Here is an 18,048-nt window from a genome sequence, read left to right as displayed (position 1 = left end):
AGTAGTCGACTGTTGATTTGCTGGGTGGGGGAGAACCAGTTGCAGAGGTGAAACCCCCTAGCCCAGGCACAGGCTGCAGGCCACAGCTTCCGATGTATCTGATGAAGAGCCAGATGTAGTACTCTTGCATCGTAGTGGCATAGACTGTGTCATTCTCTGCTGGCGGTGTGAATGATGAGCCTTCAGGGAACTTCGGGCCAACGCGAGTAAAGTGCAAGGGTGGGAGAGTTTTTGGTGTGTCGACCTTCAGGCTACGCTGTTGTGACCTATTGATGGTAGGTAGCATTCGGTCCTTGCTGCTCTCGAACCCGGGCTTGACCTCCTGCACCATGATTCCTCCAGCACTGTTTACAATGTTGCTGCCGTGCACACTGGTAGTGGTTTTATTCAAGTTGTCCCACTCACAGTGGAATACAAGGTTGCCCTCTCCTGTCACAATTTGTGGTGTACGATAAGTTGAGACTTCATCCAGGACCTTGGCGAGAGCAGTTTCCAACTCCAAGGCGAAATCGTAGCTCTCAGAGTGTCCAAGCCTGTGTAGTATTGTGGTGAGCTGTTTGCTTCGGAACAGGTGCCTTACAGTCACACAGAGGAGAATGTGCTTTGGTAACTTCCATTTTCCATCTGACACTGCACGGCACAGATCTTGTCCAATGGAGAAGACCAGACGCTTCACCTTTTCTGTCTCGATGCCCTCCTTGCCAGTCATTAGCACGCTGAGAAAGCGGACAAGGTCTGGAGGTAGGATGTCTTCAGGATTGAGCTCCATGTCTTCAGCTGTTGGTGGCCATGGTTGGTCTTTACACTCTCTGAAAGCCTGTAGAATACCCTGGCGAAGTTGGAGGGCAACATTTTGGTTCTTGTTTGTGCTTCCGAGTGTGAATGCTCGTGCGAGAGCATTGGAAACTGTTATGTTTGAGCTGTGCACAAGCCAGAAAGAAATGACATCACATTTGTCATGATCAACCTTCGTGAAGTGGATATGCTCCTTGATTGGGTCATTCTGTAGGCGTTTCAGTAGTTTCTCTGACCGATAATTTGAGTTCTCATATCCATTCAGTTTCAGTTCCTCGACATAGAGCAAGCGCAAGGAAGAAAGCTGTAGAACTTTATTCTGCTGGATGACCTGGGTTTGAATGTGTTCCAGTACTGAGTTGAATGCCTTTTCATGGGCGGCTGACATGCAAGCCTGCTCCTTTGGTGCTTCGGCTCTGTGAATCGCACGCTCATAGTTGTAGAATGCTGTGCGGAAAGCTTTAAAACATGACGGATGGTGTTTGGCCTCACATGCAAAGAGGTCTTTGTTTTTCACCTTTCGATGGAGTCGATAGAGACCCATTTTCTCAGCCCGTGTTTCGATTTGCTCCCATGCATTTTCTTTGTTTTTAAAGGATGGGAAGGTTGTAGGCCTCTCAGTATTGCGATGAGCATCTTTGGTCTCAACTTTCTCACAAAATATACACTCTGGCGGGAAGATGGGTTCAGCAGAACCTCCTGGTTTACGAGGAGAGTGATGCCATGATGAGGTTGATGGCCCTGGTTCTGTATCATCTCCCAGACGATGAAAGTGGCGGACAAAGTGCTTATAACACTTGCTGTGATATCCTACTCTTTCTAGGTCATCAGGAAGAGTTGCCGGGATCTGATCACATACTGATTGCATACGACATGGGGAGTCATGCGGTTGGTTGAGACGTCTATCCCGGATCTTTTGAAGCAGTTGCAGTTTTTCTGAAGCAGATCCTTTAATTTTACGGAGGGGCGTGAAATCCCCATGATCAGACATGGATGGTACATGAAGGATGCATGTAGGAGGAGAGCTTTGGGCTGCAGGTTCTACACTCCGTTTTCTTTTGGGCATGCTTGCTGTCGATGTCTACCATCACTGTTAAATGACAAATAAGAAATCACGAATGATGTTAAAAGTGCCTGTGAAAGGAGGCTCTGAGTTTTCAGTGAGGTAACAGAGGTTCTGAGTCATGTTCTACACTAGGGTACTTTTTAGCTGACTAAACCATGTTTAGTGGCATCAAAAGTGCTAATAGCTAAAACATCTAAATTCTTCCACACTAACGTTAGCTATCTAGGCCAATGAAACATTGTGCTAAGTTACTGTAGCTAGCTCAGCTGTCGTGCCTCTTTCTGGTTCAATTCATATACAGAAGTCAACAGATATGTCTCATGTTTGGCATTAACAAAAGTTTAAGTTACACCGACATTAGGAACATACTGTACATAGATGAGGCTAGCTTTAACGTTAGCTAACATGGTGCTAGCTGGCTCAGCTGTTATTCTGCCTGTTTATGATTTCATGCAGAAACTGAAGTCAAGAGTGTGAGTAACATTATAGTTAGCATCTTACCTGGCTAGATTGGAGGATGAATACCAAGAACAACACACAGATGGAATGGAAGACTGAACTTTCAACTGAGGTATTCAATAACATCAACGTTACCAATTGATACGAGCGCGCGACATTACCAATTGATACGAGCGCGCGAGCGCGCATGTTACATGGATGGAAATGTAAAATGGCAGCTATAGCAGCACTAATTTGGATCTCTAGTCTGTCATTTCTGCACTGTGATTGGATAACATAAAAAAATATGTTTGGGAGTTAACAGCAGGAGTTGGTAGATTTTACGTGGGCTGGGTGAGAAACCTTTAAATAAGCAAGTGAAAATCTCTCGCAATACAAAGTCAATGGTGGGAAGAAAAGTTGAGTGGTACCAATGTTACTGCCAATGTCCCGCCCCTATGCAAGACTCAGGAGCATCTTGTTGACATTTAACCTTGAAAATACCTGGGTTTAGACCCCTTATGTACCATGTTAAGTTATCTGCAGTATTAACGTATCCTTATCATTTGTAAAACTGATTATTTTGTAATTACAGCATTAATATGCATACTAGTATACCATAGACACATGTAATCATGTTATGAATAGTTCTATCATGATCTATGCCCTTCAAAACATGGGTCTAGACACCTTCATTTTTCAATTATCTGCAATATTGGCTGAGATATGTCAAAAATCGTTTTTTTGATAATGGCAGCAGTAATTTGCATAAAAATGGTATGTGGGACATTTTTTCAGCTTGGGGCCATAGCTAGTCATTTTCAACACATTTTGTCCAATCTAGAAACACTGATTAGAAGTATATCTCCGGGGGGTGCAGGGGGACCTAGTCTTCCTACTAGACTACTGAACGTCATTTTTTACCTGTTTACTAGCCCAGAGTGCTTAATGTTGTGCAGGAAAAAGCTTACCATTTTTTTTCTTTTTTTGACTGATTTCTGAAAAACTTGGTAATAATAAAAAATGAATAAAACGGGGGAAAAAAATATTTCGGGATTTTTTCACATAAAAAAAAAAAAATGCCGCTTTTCAAAACATAAAAGGCCTATTTTCTTAACATAAAAATCCGTAGTCTAGTCATCACTGTTCAATGAATAAAAATAAAATCAACAACCCCTAGCCCTGCAGGTGGTCTCTTGCTCTTCGGCTCCCTCTGCTGGCTATTATTATTTCTTCCAGATGTTGTCTTTCCTTTGCTGGCGGCCTATTTGTATTACAATAAAGTGCACCCAACGTGTCCATGTTTATTTATTTTATTTATGGCCCACAGGGCCGACTAGTGTGGTTCACCTGTGGGGCATCGGTGCCCTGTGGCCAAGGTCCGCCAGCAAGATTTCAGGCCTTCATGGCCGGTTCCAGCAGAGGGGCCACGCCCCAATCCATGGGGTCCATCAGTGGTGCTCGGCCACAGATGTGTGGACCATAATGTGGTGCATCGATGCAGACAGCTGGTTCTGGGAGTTCCAGGCGCACAATGGCCGACTCACGCACACTCCCCTCAGCGCCCAATGGCGCACAGGTCATGTGGGAGACAAAAGGGGGAAGACAGATGAGCGAGGGGTAAGGTCACAAGGGTACACATCAAACAAGGCAATGCAAGGCGAAGTGCGTATGGAGAGCGAAGTGAGAAAGCTCGTCCCTACCGTACGTCACCCCCCCCCCCCCTGTCACCTACACTACCCTTGCCCTTACCCCATATGTACAAAATCTACACCTTTACAAATCCGTCGCTAGCGTCACATCTTCCCCATATTTCCCCTACACCAAATTCGTCTCCACAATCCCTCTATCCAAAATTTGCCATCACCCAATTCATCATCAACCCTCATAAGGAGGAAGAGATGGAACATCAAGGCACAATGTCACACCCACGTCATGATGCGTCTCACATTCCAAACATTTGCATCAATAAAAATAATAAAAACCACCTGGCATGGTGTGGAGTACCTGTCACCTCAGGTGAGTGGATGCAGATGGTGCAAGGAGATTTTCATCCTAACTACTTTCTAAATGACATTAACACACTTTACACTACCCGGGGTCTTTCCCTGCCAATCCATTGGCCAACTTACACTATGGGTTCTAAAAAACCAATTCCCATTGACCAAACTGTGGTGCTTCTCCATTTTGGGGTCTCACTCCCCCGATTCATCTCCCGGTGCCCTTGCACAATTTCTGGGCTGAGACGTGTAGCTCTCCCAGCAGGTCTACCCACCTGCACACCTCCACCACTGCAGTTGCCACCCGAGCTTACCTAGCTCCTCACCCTAACCTATCTAATTGGGGAAGGCCCCTCCTGGCTCTGTCACCCCTTGGTGCCCTCTGGCACTGGGCTACCCGGGTCCGCCCTCCGGATCCTCGGGCCCCATCCACAACTACCGGCTCCCAGAGCCCACCTGCGGCCTCACCTGGCCGACATCCTCACAGTGGTGGAGTGCCCAAACCAACTACACACACTAACAGGCTACACGCCCAGCCATTTCCACAACACTAATGCACCCATCCAAATACCATTCTTCCACCACGCACCACAGATGCCAATATCCAACCACAATTTACCTATACCCTCTACCTAACACTTACACTACCCTCCCCGGGTATTCGTGATGGGGGTCCATCCTTCCCCCACTCACACCTTCGCACCATCCACTCCACTCCATAGTTTCCACCATACTCACTCCACGACCATCCATTCCAATACTCCATATACTCCACACTCCATATACTCCACACTCCATGTATTCCACAATCCATGTATTTCACACAACCATTTATTCCATACACCAGTTTGGTGCACACCTGTGCACTCACACCTGGAGCCACCTGCACCCTCCTTCCTTCCTGGACCATTTGGTCAACACCACACGCAATTACCACTACTCCCTCATACACTGCTCCATACACCTGTTCAGTTGCACACCTGTGCAATCTCACCTGTTCCTTACACACTTCCAATCCTCAAACACACGGCATCATCTCAGCTAACTACTCCCCTCTGAAACTTGCGCTTCCCAGTCACCCCTTTAAACTATTGCGCTCCCTCGTCATTATCATCCACACTAATCTACCTACGTCCCCACTACAGGTATCATTGTCACTACCTAACCTTAACGTTACCTAATGTCAACTACTAGGTCCCTACACATTATCCAAACCCTCCCTCGGCAAGCTTACACTGCCATAAACCCCATAAACTAGTGCTCCTTTGCCCCCGTGATTGTGAGAGATGGCAAGGTTGCCATCCCACCACATCGGGGATCTCTCACTATAAATTTTGCTCGTCCAAATCCAACAAATCAAAAATTTGCCAATCATCTGCCAATCACTGTACCATTACCAATCACTCTGCCAATCCTTCTGCCAATCATCAAATTTTGTTTTTCTAATTTCGGGTCCAGACCACTATTCTCATCATTACAGTCTACTTACTAATGCCTCTCGGTGCGCCAATTCACTCCTACAGCCCGGCTTCGCACGGCCGAGCAATGAATGCGGGTTGTTTGGTGCCGGCGGCTGGATGTGTCTGGCACTCGGTGCAGGGAAGGACGCTTACCCGGGCCGAGGTCCCACGCACCACCTCGGCACGGAGCCATCCCATGGCCCGATCTCGACCTGCCGGAATGCCTCAACAAAAGGGGGTCGCCATGACGACCCTTCCTATCGGGCTGCCCGTTCCGCCTAGCGGAGCACGGACGCGGCCGTTCCAAACGCGGCCCAGCGTGGATCACGTACGGCGGTCCTTTCGAACCCGCCGTGGTTCGGATCCCCGCTGGTCCTCGCGGCACGCGAAGCTGCCCGACGCACACCGAGGGCCCGATTTGGCGAAATGTCGTTCTAACCGCTAACCCGGTTACCATCGATGCCTCACCTGCATGCTTACACCCCGCAGCACGTTCCTTGCTCATACATCCAGCTGTTCCCATGCTCCTTGTCATTGCACCTTCTCTTACACACCTAGGTACACTCATTCCGCTCACAGACTTGGTCACACACCTGACCACCGAACACCTTTGCACACACTCGTCGTTCGCACACCTCACCAACACACCTCTTCGCGCTCCCTCCTCGGTCACCTCCTCTGTGATGATCACAGGTGTGCTCTCACTCGCACACCCAACCACGTGCCTCACTACCAACTCAAGTGTGCATTCCCACACACGCTCTACCACTCCAGGTGTGCTTCCTTCCATTCCAGGTGTACATCCTCTCTCACCTGTAACAACCAAATCACGCTCCGTGTCACTCTCACTACTTTCACCACCACTCTTGACAGCGCACTCACCCTTACTCTCGACAGCGCACTCTTTCCTCATGCACCCGTCCGTTACACACCTTTCTCATGCACACTCTCCCGTTACATCCTCTGTAACACTCACCACAGGCATGCATTCTTCCTTACTTTTGACAGCGCACTCTTTCCCCATGCACCCGTCCGTTACACCCCTTTCTCGCGCACACTCTCCTGTTACATCCTCTGTAACACTCACCACAGGTGTGCATTCTTCCTTACTTTTGACAGCACACTCTTTCCCCATGCACCCGTCCGTTACACACCTTTCTCGCGCATCCTCTTGCGCACACTCTCTCGTTACTTCCTCCGTAACACTCCCCACTCCGCGCTTCCATGTGCCCCCTCGCACACGCGCAACAACCAACTCACTCTCGATGGCACACTCTCCCGTTACATCCTCTGTAACACTCCTCACTACGCGCTTCCATGTGCTCCCTCGCACACGCGCTGCGACCGACTCACTCTCGACAGCACCCTCACTCCTCGGCGTGCACTTTTCCCTCACACACCCCAGAGTCGGACATTCTCGCACACCTCCTCCTTCGCACACCGTACCTGTCGCACACTTCACCAACGGCCTCTCACGAATACCCGGGTCCAAATCAACCCCCAAGCCGACTGAAGCTCCCCTCACATCATGTACATTTCCACGTATATCGCCACTCACCTTGGCACCTCGTCTCCGCACCTCTTTCGCCACCTGCAAACTCTTTATTTGGTTAGTGAGCAAACCATCATGATTTGAACACAGACCTTGCACATACTCCATCACTTCCTCCTTTATCTCCTTTTTAGTTTCTGTCCGTCTCTTCTTAATTTCACTCACCTCTTCTTCCACTTCCTCTAATTTTTGCTTCACCTCTTTTATTTCCCGGTGCGTCTCCTCAAGTTCGTCCTCTAAGGCTATTTTGACCGTCTCTATGTGCGTCCTCACCTCTCGGTCCTTCGTCTCCATTACTTCTGTCACCTCTTCCAACCTCGTTGTCAGTCCCTCACATACCATCTGACATTGCCTCTGTGTCGCTATCAAGTCGTCCTTGATGTCTCTTTGTGTTGCTTTTAACCCTCCTAGTACCGCAGTGTTCCTTTGAACCTGCTCCGTTAGTTATTTTTGTCCCTCCGTCAGCTGTTCCACCTCCTCCGTCAGATCTTCTATTCCCCCTTGTAACTTTGCCGTCCCATTTCTCACCTCTTTCTCTATACGCTTTTCACCTCGCTTTACCTCCTCGCGAACCCCCAAGACCTCCTCACTTACACCTCGTCGTATCTCCTCTTTCATTTCCTCCATCTCTTTTGTAGATGCCACCCTCATCTGTCCCAATTCATCCCTCTGAGCATCCAACTTACTTTCTAACCCGATTTTCACCTCCTCTATCTGGTTCCCCATCTGTTCGATTTCCCGGGCGGATTGCTCCCCTATTGCCCGCAATTCGTCTTCCATCCTATTTTCTAGCCCCTCTAACCCATTTTTCACCCCCTCTAACTGATTCTCCTGGGCAGCCATTCTATTTTCCACCCCCGTTAACCCATTCTTTACCTCTTTTATCCCATTGTCTAACCCCTCCCCGGGACCCCTTGCTTCGTCCCTCATTACCCCCAATTGCTCACCCTGAGCATCCGTCCGGTTCCCCATTTCTCCAATTTTTGCTTCTAGCCTCCCCATAAGGGCCCCCATTTGTAACATAAAAAGATTCGAATCCACCAGCGGCGCTGCTACGGTCGCGGGCGCGGTCGCCGTGGCCATGTGCGAGGCGCCATTTTGCGCGCCCGTAACCTCGTGCGCGAGAGCGCCATTTTGTGCGCCTGATACCCCCTCAACCACCTCCTCATTGCTCCCCTCCATTTGATCCTGTGTTACTCCTAACCCCTCTCCTAGTTCACCCACCGGCATCCGATCGCCTTGACCAGCCATGGCGCGATTTCAAAATTCGGGTTTTGCTTTACAACACAAATTTCCAGCAGCTCGTAATTTTGAGCGCGTTAAGCGCGCTTCGGGTCCGATCCGACACTCCTGACACCAATTGTTACTGTCCGCAGATAAGGATGTTGTTTGCCGAGCGAAGGCACCGCGGCCGAACAGTTGTTCCCCGACTAAACCCGATTCACCCAAACGTTGGCCGTATCGCGCCACAGATATTCAATGTGGAAAAGACTAAGACGACGAATGCAAAGAGGAAGAAGAAGAAGACGTACAGAAGAGTAACGGGGTTTATTATTATTTACACACACATAAGCAAAAAGAGCAGTCACGGGTATTTACAGCGGACATGAAAAAAAGCAGGTAACACAGTGCAAATTACTAGCTTATACTGACTTAGTTTACTACCCAGGACAGCACGAACAGAACAAACTCACGTACGCAAATGGATGGAAGGGTAGGAATCGTTTGGAGGGATGAGCAGGTGGGATCACAGGGCACAGCGAGCAGGTCCACTCCAGGCGGGAAGCGAGGAGCCGGCAGCTCCTTGTATTTGGCTTTACAGCGCACGCCGGCAGCTCCTTGTATTCGGCTTTACAGCGCACGCCGGCAGGATCACTCGGCGGGTTGAAACGGGGCTGGTTGAAGCGGCTCTTTGTCAAAGTCTTTTCGTATCTCTCACGCAACTCCGGTGCAACTCTGAACTCTCTCCCGGTGGACTGCCAACCCTCTTACGCACCTGGACTCATCTGCCGTATCTCTGGTGTAGCTTGTCCCAGCGATCGTCGCACCCTTCTGTCCAAACCTTCAGCGCGGGTCTGACACGCCCCACGCCCCCCTCGGTTTCGGTACCGCCCTCCCCCCCGTGCTCTGTTTCGTGACCTTGTATGGTAATCCCACGGGCTTGTCTCCTTATTTGGGCATGGCGCCGACGGCACGCCCCTCGTGGCGAGCCACGGGCTTGTTTCCTTATTTGGGCATGGGGTTGAACAGCCCCGCCCTTTGTGGCGCGCCCTGGGATTGCCTCTCCCGGGCGACCCCGCCCCTCCTGTTCAAACAGAGCACGGAGCACATATTCACTATAGCAGCGAAATGAGAGGGCGTGCACCCCACGCTTGTGAACTGCTTTACCCGCAGATGGAGAGTTTGGCTGGGAAATGGAAGTATTGAAGGGGAGCTATTCTTAATTGATTCGGTGCAATGGAGTATTATTTTAATGGAAGACAAGGCCTTACCCTAAAACACATAATAAGATATAAGCTACTGAACAAGGGTTTTATCGTGTCCTTCAATGTGGTGTTTCATGGAATTAACTACCGGGACGCCCTTTTTACCTTTACACAACTCCGGAGGCAGGAGGGGCCATAATCAACAATGTTACACAATCAAAAAAAATACCATCCTCATATCCGCAACAATATAATAGATAATAGAAGAAGATAGAAGATAGATATTGGAATTGTAGACGGTGGCTTGCAAACCAAGAATCAAGGGTGGTGTACATAAGCTGTTTTTTAAAATAATAAATACAAGGCGCTGGGACGTGAAATTCACTGCACATAATGTGCAATTCTCTGTCAAAGAATGAACACTTCAACTTTACGTTCAAAATACAATTTAATAATCTATAGATTTGACAGCATCACAAAGTAACATAAATACGTATGCGGAGAGGTTCAACACACGAATGCAGTAGTATAAGGATGCCTCTGTCGAATCTCCGAACGGTCTTGGGTATATACAAGTCTTTGAGAGGGAATATTTGCACAGCTGTCCAGACCGAGGGCAGGGGGGTTGAAAAACATGTTGAGACGAGACATCCTTGGTGCCATGAGGATACAATGGAAGTCTGTTTAGCATTTTACCACATGCTGTAAAACAGAGGTATGCAGATTGTAAGTAGAAGAAGAAGTTAAAATAATGTGCAGGATAAGATTGCACTCAGTAAGTCACAATAAGTATTTCGTACATTGTCTCAAATGCAGATGTGGTTAGAGATGCAAACAAAGGGAAATGCGAACAGATACATTCCCGAGACGGGAAAGGGCCAATAAGTTCGACAAGGTGACCTTTTTCAATACTTTGTAATATATACATGTTCAAAAAGGTAGATGTAAAATAAACAAGATTCTTTTAAAACATCGTCAGCCATGGCATATAACATCATACAGGTTAATTCACCATTGAGAAAACTTCCTCCAATATTTATAACATCATGTATAAGAAATATTTTAAAGTATTTCCCGAACCTATCTCATTGGATTACTTCATTTACAAACAACACAGTTACAGGAACAATTACACTTGGTGGTTTGCCATTCCCATGGTTCGTGAGAAATTAAAACAATTAGTTGGAAAAGACAAATATCGGTGGTTTGCCATTGCCTCTGTAGGAATTTAACAGTAACAACGGATTACACTCGGTGGTTTGCCATCCTGAGAAATGTTTCAGGGAGAACTGAACAAGGGAATGCCGGCGATAGCTCGCCAACTCTTCACAAAAGACATCATGAGATCTCACTACACTCGCTGGGACCTGACGGAGGGTTCCACAGCGCAAAGAGTAAAACGAGTGTTCATTTACATCCGGAGGATGCACAATATATAATGAAGATATAAGCTCAACTGACACGAGGCCGAGGCTTCAGACTTTGGTGGCACGCTCACGAGGATGCACCGTCGCATAATCTGTTCAAATCCGTCATTTTTGACGAGGTTTTACTAGTTTATATATGATAGGATAAGTTTCTATTTTCAATCATACAAAAAAATGAACCTGGGCGGTGAATAGGCAATAGACCGCTACTTCGATTGACGCCAAATTATTTTTATTTATTTCCTGTTTATATATATATATATGTGTATATATATATATATATATATATATATATATATATATATATATATATATATATATTGTTACAGACGTGGCTTGGATGTTATTTACCGAGCGGTTTTATGGTATGACCACGTCTGCACAAGTTACCCGATTGTGCCCGAACGTTGACTAGTCGCGCGATGCTGGCTCAATAAGAAAAAGAAGACACCCGGCTGGATTACAATAACACAATACGACACCAAGGTTTCAATTCTCAAGACCTCCGGAGGAGATTATATTCGTACGGAAAGGTCAGATTACAGGGGCTAGAAGTATAATCACAGAAAGACAGGCACTTAGACACACTCTTATATTAACCCCGGACAGACGACAGACAAACGGGACAACGGCTGACTCACACGGGGGTTTGATGGCTAGGAAAGGCAGGTATCGATGGCTCCAGGTCCTCCTGGGCTCGGGGCAGGGTACAGTACGGTCCGGTCCGGTCCAAAGATGCGGGGAGGTATCGTCGCTCTGGGGGTGGCGGTGGCTTCTCTCTCCAAGCTGAGGCGCATCTGACGTCACATCCGGCGCGGGGCCGCGTATATCCGGCGGGGAGTGACACGCCCTCGGCTCGTTAGCTCCGCCCCAGATGGAATCGGCACGTTGCTTCTCATTGGGTGCGTGGGGGGGTTACTGGCTCCGCCCCTGACGAGGAGCTGACAGCCAGCCCCTTCGGGGTAACGCCGTGAAGCGCATGGTCATGGCGGGTAACCGAGCCGGTGTGAGGACGCACACTCCCCGCCCCTCTGTTGTTGTAGTCGTAGTTGTAGTTGTAATTGTTGTTGTAGTTGTTGTTGTAGTTGTTGTTATTGTTGTTGTTTGGGGAAGAAGATGGGAGGAGGTATGGGAAAGGTCCTAAACTCACTACTGATGCCATATAATCACATTCTGGTGCAACGAAGAGTCATAATTAATGGAAACGAGGCCTTAACTGACATAGATTAAGAATAACTAGGAAGATGTCCGAAAGTTGTCTACGTGTGGTGCGGTGGACCTGGGCACGACATTTAATGGGGGAATAAGGGGAAGGTCGGCTCTACTGATTGTTATTTACATGCAATGGGACTAGGGAATGGGGGATTGGGGAAAGTTGGGGAGTATTGGAGAAAATAGGGGAATATTTACAAGCGGATATGGAGGCCAAATTCCATATTCGCAACATTGCACCCTTCTCTACCCTCGGGGCGTCCCGACCCGATAAATTTTTACCTACTTTAGTGTGGCACGCAATGTAGTTCCCTCTACTATTAACTCTACCCTGAGTGCGACAGTTTTACAGATATTCACAAATGAGTAAATATGTCCCCCTGCGACGTTGCACCCTTCTCCTCACAGAAACACACCCACAGGATAACCGAATCCGGAAAGAATTCTCAAACTAAACATACAGCCGGTAGGGAGCATTATTTACAAGACTACGCTGCTATTTACACTACGATCCAGGACCTGTTTTTGGAGGGACACATGCAGATGTTATGCATAGAGAGAGAGCGCGCTTGCCAACATCGATACACCAACCCACGAGTGCTCTGTGGCCGACGGCCTTTAATAACGTGCAGAGCACCCTTCCCGAGCATCAACAGCACCACCCCACCACCAATCGGTGCAGTCACCATTGTTCATTGGAATAAAAATAAATTCGACAACCCCTAACCCTGCAGGTGTCTCTTGCTCTTCTTGTGGTGCACTTGGTGGTGTTAACTATTAGTGGTTCACCTGTATGGCATAGGTGCCACGTTGATCCATAGGTCCATCCCCGGGTGGTGCTTGGCCGCAAACGAACTGCGGTCCATTGTGGGTGGCCACAAACATTGCGGTCCATATGGTGTATCGATCCCGGCAGCAAACAGCGAAAGTGCAGGCCCACAACTGCGCAGCCAGCACCTCTCTCTCCTCTCTCTCTACCCCAAAGCCAGATCCTCGGAGGTGGGAGACAAAAGAAGAAACAAGTGAGTAAGGTGGTAAGGGCGCAAAAGTGCACGCAATGTAAGGTGATGCACACTGGGGGCACATGGGAACCAGGTGAGACAGGTACGTTCCTATCGTACGCCCCCCCCCCCACCAGGTAACCTACATGGCCCCTCCCTTACCCCTTACTGTATCCACACAACACAACACTACCCATAAACATCTACTTTACAAATCAACAAACATCCCTACTGTCTTCCCCGTTCCTCCCATATACCAAATTCGTCTTCTCTCCCTCCTAACCAATCAAATTTGCCATTTTCAACTCTCATCAAAATTTGCCATCTCCAACTCAACATCAAAATTTGCCATCACCAATTCATCATCAGTCCCTCCTAGGGAGGGAGAGATGGAATCACCCCAATGTCTCATCCACGTCGTGATGCGTCTCACAAATCCAACAGCAATTCTCATTTCTGCAACACAAACAAAGAAAACACAGGTGTGGAGTCATCATCATCACCACAGGTAAGTGGCTGCGTATGGTGCGACAGGTTCTTCAATCCTAACTATTTCCTAAATGACTTTAACAACTTTACACTACCCGGGGTCTTTCTCCGGCCAAACCATTGGCCCTCTTACTCTATGGGTTCTAAAAACCAATTCCCATTGGCCAACCTGTGGTGCTTTTCAATTTGGGGTCTCACTCCCCCGATTCATCTCCCGGTGCCCTCGCACAATTTCTGGGCTGCGGCGTGTACCTCTCCCAGTGGGTCTACCCACCTGCACACCTCCACCACTGCAGTTGCCTCCGAGCTTACCTGCTCCTTACCCTAACCTAACTACCTGGGGAAGGCCCTCTGGCTCTCTCCCCACTCCGTGCCCTCTCTGGCACTGGGCTGCCCGATCCACACCCGGGATCCTCAGGCACCCACTCACAACTACCGGCTCCCAGAGCCCACCTGCGGCCTCACCTGGCCGACATCCTCACAGTGGTGGAGTGCCCAACCAACTACACACACTAACAGGCTACACGCCCAGCCATTTCCACAACACTAATGCACCCATTCACAACACCATTCTGCAACCGCACCACAAATGCCAATATCCAACCACAATTTACCTGCACCCTCTACCTAACACTTACACTACCCGCCCCGGGTACTCGTGAAAGGGGTCCACTCTTCCCCCATCCACACCTTCGCACCATGCACACCACTCCGTACCACTCACTCCAACTCTCTCCACACACCTGTACCTGCACACCTGTGCTCTCACACCTGGTGCCACCTGCACCCTTCTCTCCCCAAGCGCATTCGCGCTGATCCACAACACTCACTACTCATACACTGCTCCACACACCTGTCCAGTTGCACACCTGTGCAATCACACTTGTTCAATCCTCACACACACACGGCATCATCTCAGCTAACTACTCCCTTCTGAAACTTGCGCTTCCCAGTCGTCCCTTTAAACTATTGCGCTCCCTCGTCATTATAATCCACACTAATCTACCTGCGTCCCCACTACAGGTATCAGTCACTAACTAAACTTAACGTCACCTAATGTCATCTTCTAGGGCCCTATCAATATAACCTAACCCACCCGGGCTAGTTTTCACTGCCATATACCCCATAAACTATAGCTCCTTTGCCCCCACATGGGAAGGGTGGCAGGGATGCCATCCCACCACATCGGGGGTCTCTCACTACCAATTTTGCACATCAAATTTCAACAAATTAAAAATTTGCCAATCACTACCCATCATCTGCCAATCACTACTGCCAATCCCTTGCCAATCATCAAATTTTGTTTTTCTCTAATTTTGGGGCCAAAACACTAACCTCATCACCCAGTCGACTCACTAATACCTCTCGGTGCGCCAATCCCTGTCCAAAGCCCGGCTTCGTAAAGCCAAGCAATGGATGCTGGTTGTTTTGTGCCAGCGGCTGGATGCGTCCGGCACTCGGTGCAGGGACGGGGGCTTACCCGTGCCGAGATCCCACGCACCATCTCGGCACGGAGCCATCCCATGGCTCGATCTCGGCCTGCCGGAATGCCTCACCAAAAAGTGGTCGCCATGACGACCCTTCCTATCCTGCCGCCCGCTCCACCTGGTGGAGCACGGACGCGGCCGTTCAAAGCGAGGCCCAGCACGCACCGAGGGCCCGCTTCGGCTAAAAGTCGCTCTAACCTCTAACCCGTCTAATGTCGATGCTTCACCTGCATGCTTACACCCCGAAGCCCGTTCCTTGCTCACACATCCAGCCGTGCTCATGCTCCTTGTACCTTTCCTTACACACCCAGGCACACCCATTCCACTCACAGCCTTGGTCACACACCTGACCACCGAACACTTTGGCACACATTCGTTGCTCGCACACCTCACCAATACACCGCTTCGCGCCCCCTCCTCGGTCACCTCCTCTGTGACAATCACAGGTGTGCCCTCATTCGCACACCCAACCATGTGCCTCACCACCAACTCCAGCGTGCATTCCCACTCACGCTCTACCATTCCAGGTGTGCATCCTTCCATCCCAGGTGTACATCCTCGCTCACCTGTCACAACCAGCTCACTCTCCTTGTCACTCGCACTACTCTCACCTCCATTCTTGACAGCGCACTCACCCTTACTCTTGACAGCGCACTCTTTCCTCATGCACCTGTCCGTCACACACCTTTCTCGCGCACACTCTCCCGTTACACCCTCTGTAACACTCACCACAGGTGTGCATTCTTCCTTACTTCTGACAGCGCACTCTTTCCTCATGCACCTGTCCGTTACACACCTTTCTCGCGCACACTCCTGCGCACACTCTCCCGTCACACCCTCTGTAACACTCACCACCCCGCGCTTCCACGTGCTCCCTCGCACACGCGCTACGACCGACTCACTCTCGCCAGCACACTCACTCCTTGGCACGCACGTTTTCCTCACACACCCCAGAGTCGGACTTTCTTGCACACCTCCATTTTCGCACACCAGACCTGTCGCACACTTCACCAACGGCCTCTCACGAACACCCGGGTCTATCTCGACCCCCAAGCCTCTTAAATCACCTGGCGCATCATACGCACGACCATATTGGTCACCACTTACACCGGGTCCTCTTTCTCTTCGCTTCTCCTCCATCACCTGCGAATCCCTCATCCGGTTAATGAGCACATCATCACGATCCAAACACAGACTTTGGACCAATTCTTTTATCTCCTCTTTTATCTCTTTCTTATCCCCTCTCCGTCGCTTCTTAATTTCGCTCATCCCTTCTTCCACTTCTTCTAATTTGTGCTTCACCTCTTTTATTCCCCGGTACGTCTCCTCAAGCTCATCCTCTAAGGCTACCTTGACCGTTTCCAGGTGCGTCCTCACCTGCCGGTCCTTCGTCTCCATTACCTCTATCACCTCGTCCAACCTCGTTGTCAGTCCCTCACGTACCATCTGACATTCCCTCTTTGTCGCTATCAAGTCGTTTTTTATGTCGTTTTGTGTCGCTTTTAAACCTCCTAATACCGCAGTGTTCCTTTGAACCTGCTCCACTAACTCCGTTTGTCCCACCGTCAGCTGCTCCACCTCCTGCGTCAGGTCCTCTATGCCCCCTTGTAACTTTACAGTCCCCTTTCTCACCTCCTTCTCCATGTGCTCCTTACAGTGCCTCACCTCCTCGCGCACTCCTCCGACCTCCTCACTCACTCCTCTTCTGATCTCCTCTCCCATCACTTGCATCTCCTGCCCAGATGCCACCCTCATCTGCTCCATTTCCTCCCTGTGAGCATCCAGTTTGGTTTCTACCCCCATTCTGACCCCCTCTATCTGCTGCTCCATTTGTTTAACTTCCCTTTCCGCTTGGTCCCTCATGTCCCTCAATTTGCCTTCCATACTGTTTTCTAACCCCTCTAACCCAGTTTTCACTCCCTCTATCTGATTCTCCTGGGCAGCCATTCTATTTTCTACCCCCATTAACCCATTTTTCACTTCTTTTATCCCGTTGTCTAACCCCTCAAAATTATTGTCTAACTTCCCAAATTTCTTGTCTAACTCCTCAAAATTATTGTCTAACTTCCCAAATTTCTTGTCTAATCCCTTAAAATTATTGTCTAACCCCTCACCGGTACCCCTCGCTTCGTCCCTCATTACCCCCATCTGGTTTCCCATTACCCCCATTTGGTCCTCCAATCGCTCACCCAATCGCTTACTATCAGCCCTCATTTGCTCACTATTAGCCCTCATATCGTCCTTCTGCAGGTTGAGGGACGCCTGCATTTGCGCCATAAATTGCTCCATGAGGGCCTGCATTTGGGCCATCCCTCCCACTTGTGCAGCGGGTGCGGCCGCCGTAGCTACTTGCGAGGCGCCATTTCGCGCGCCCGCTACCTCGTGCGTGACGACGCTATTTTGCGAATCTGCTACCCCCGCTGTTTCGCTCTCCTCACGTGTCTCAATTTGGTCCTGGACCGACCCTGCTTCACTCTCCCCTACCGGACCCCAGCCGTCTTGATCCGCCATAGCGCGACTTTCAAAATTCGGGTTTTGTAAAACAAAACGAATTTCGGCCGCTCCAAATTTTGACCAAATTTTTTTTTTCCTCTATTCGTTTTTTTTTTTTTCAAAATTTGGTCGGGCCTCGAATCTCACTCCCGACACCAATTGTTACAGACGTGGCTTGGATGTTATTTACCGAGCGGTTTTA

At 49.2% G+C, this 18,048-nt stretch overlaps 1 protein-coding gene across 1 annotated transcript in view; it reads right to left on the bottom strand.

The window, feature by feature from the left end:
- Nucleotides 1-233: 233 nt before the first annotated feature.
- The window catches only part of LOC144891270 (uncharacterized), a 208,194-nt gene continuing 190,379 nt past the window's right edge, over nt 234-18,048 (bottom strand). Inside the window, exon 2 of the mRNA XM_078773713.1 lies at nt 234-1,885. Within this exon, the coding sequence (XP_078629839.1) occupies nt 1,837-1,885 (49 nt within the window). The 3' untranslated portion in view covers nt 234-1,836. The remainder of the gene's footprint in view (nt 1,886-18,048) is intronic.

Source organism: Myxine glutinosa, chromosome 3 (genome assembly GCF_964187855.1).
Source record: "Myxine glutinosa chromosome 3, kmMyxGlut1.1, whole genome shotgun sequence".
Taxonomy (NCBI): Eukaryota; Metazoa; Chordata; class Myxini; order Myxiniformes; family Myxinidae; genus Myxine; species Myxine glutinosa.
Note: the sequence above shows the minus strand (reverse complement) of the source record. Positions and strands in the feature narration are given on the sequence as shown.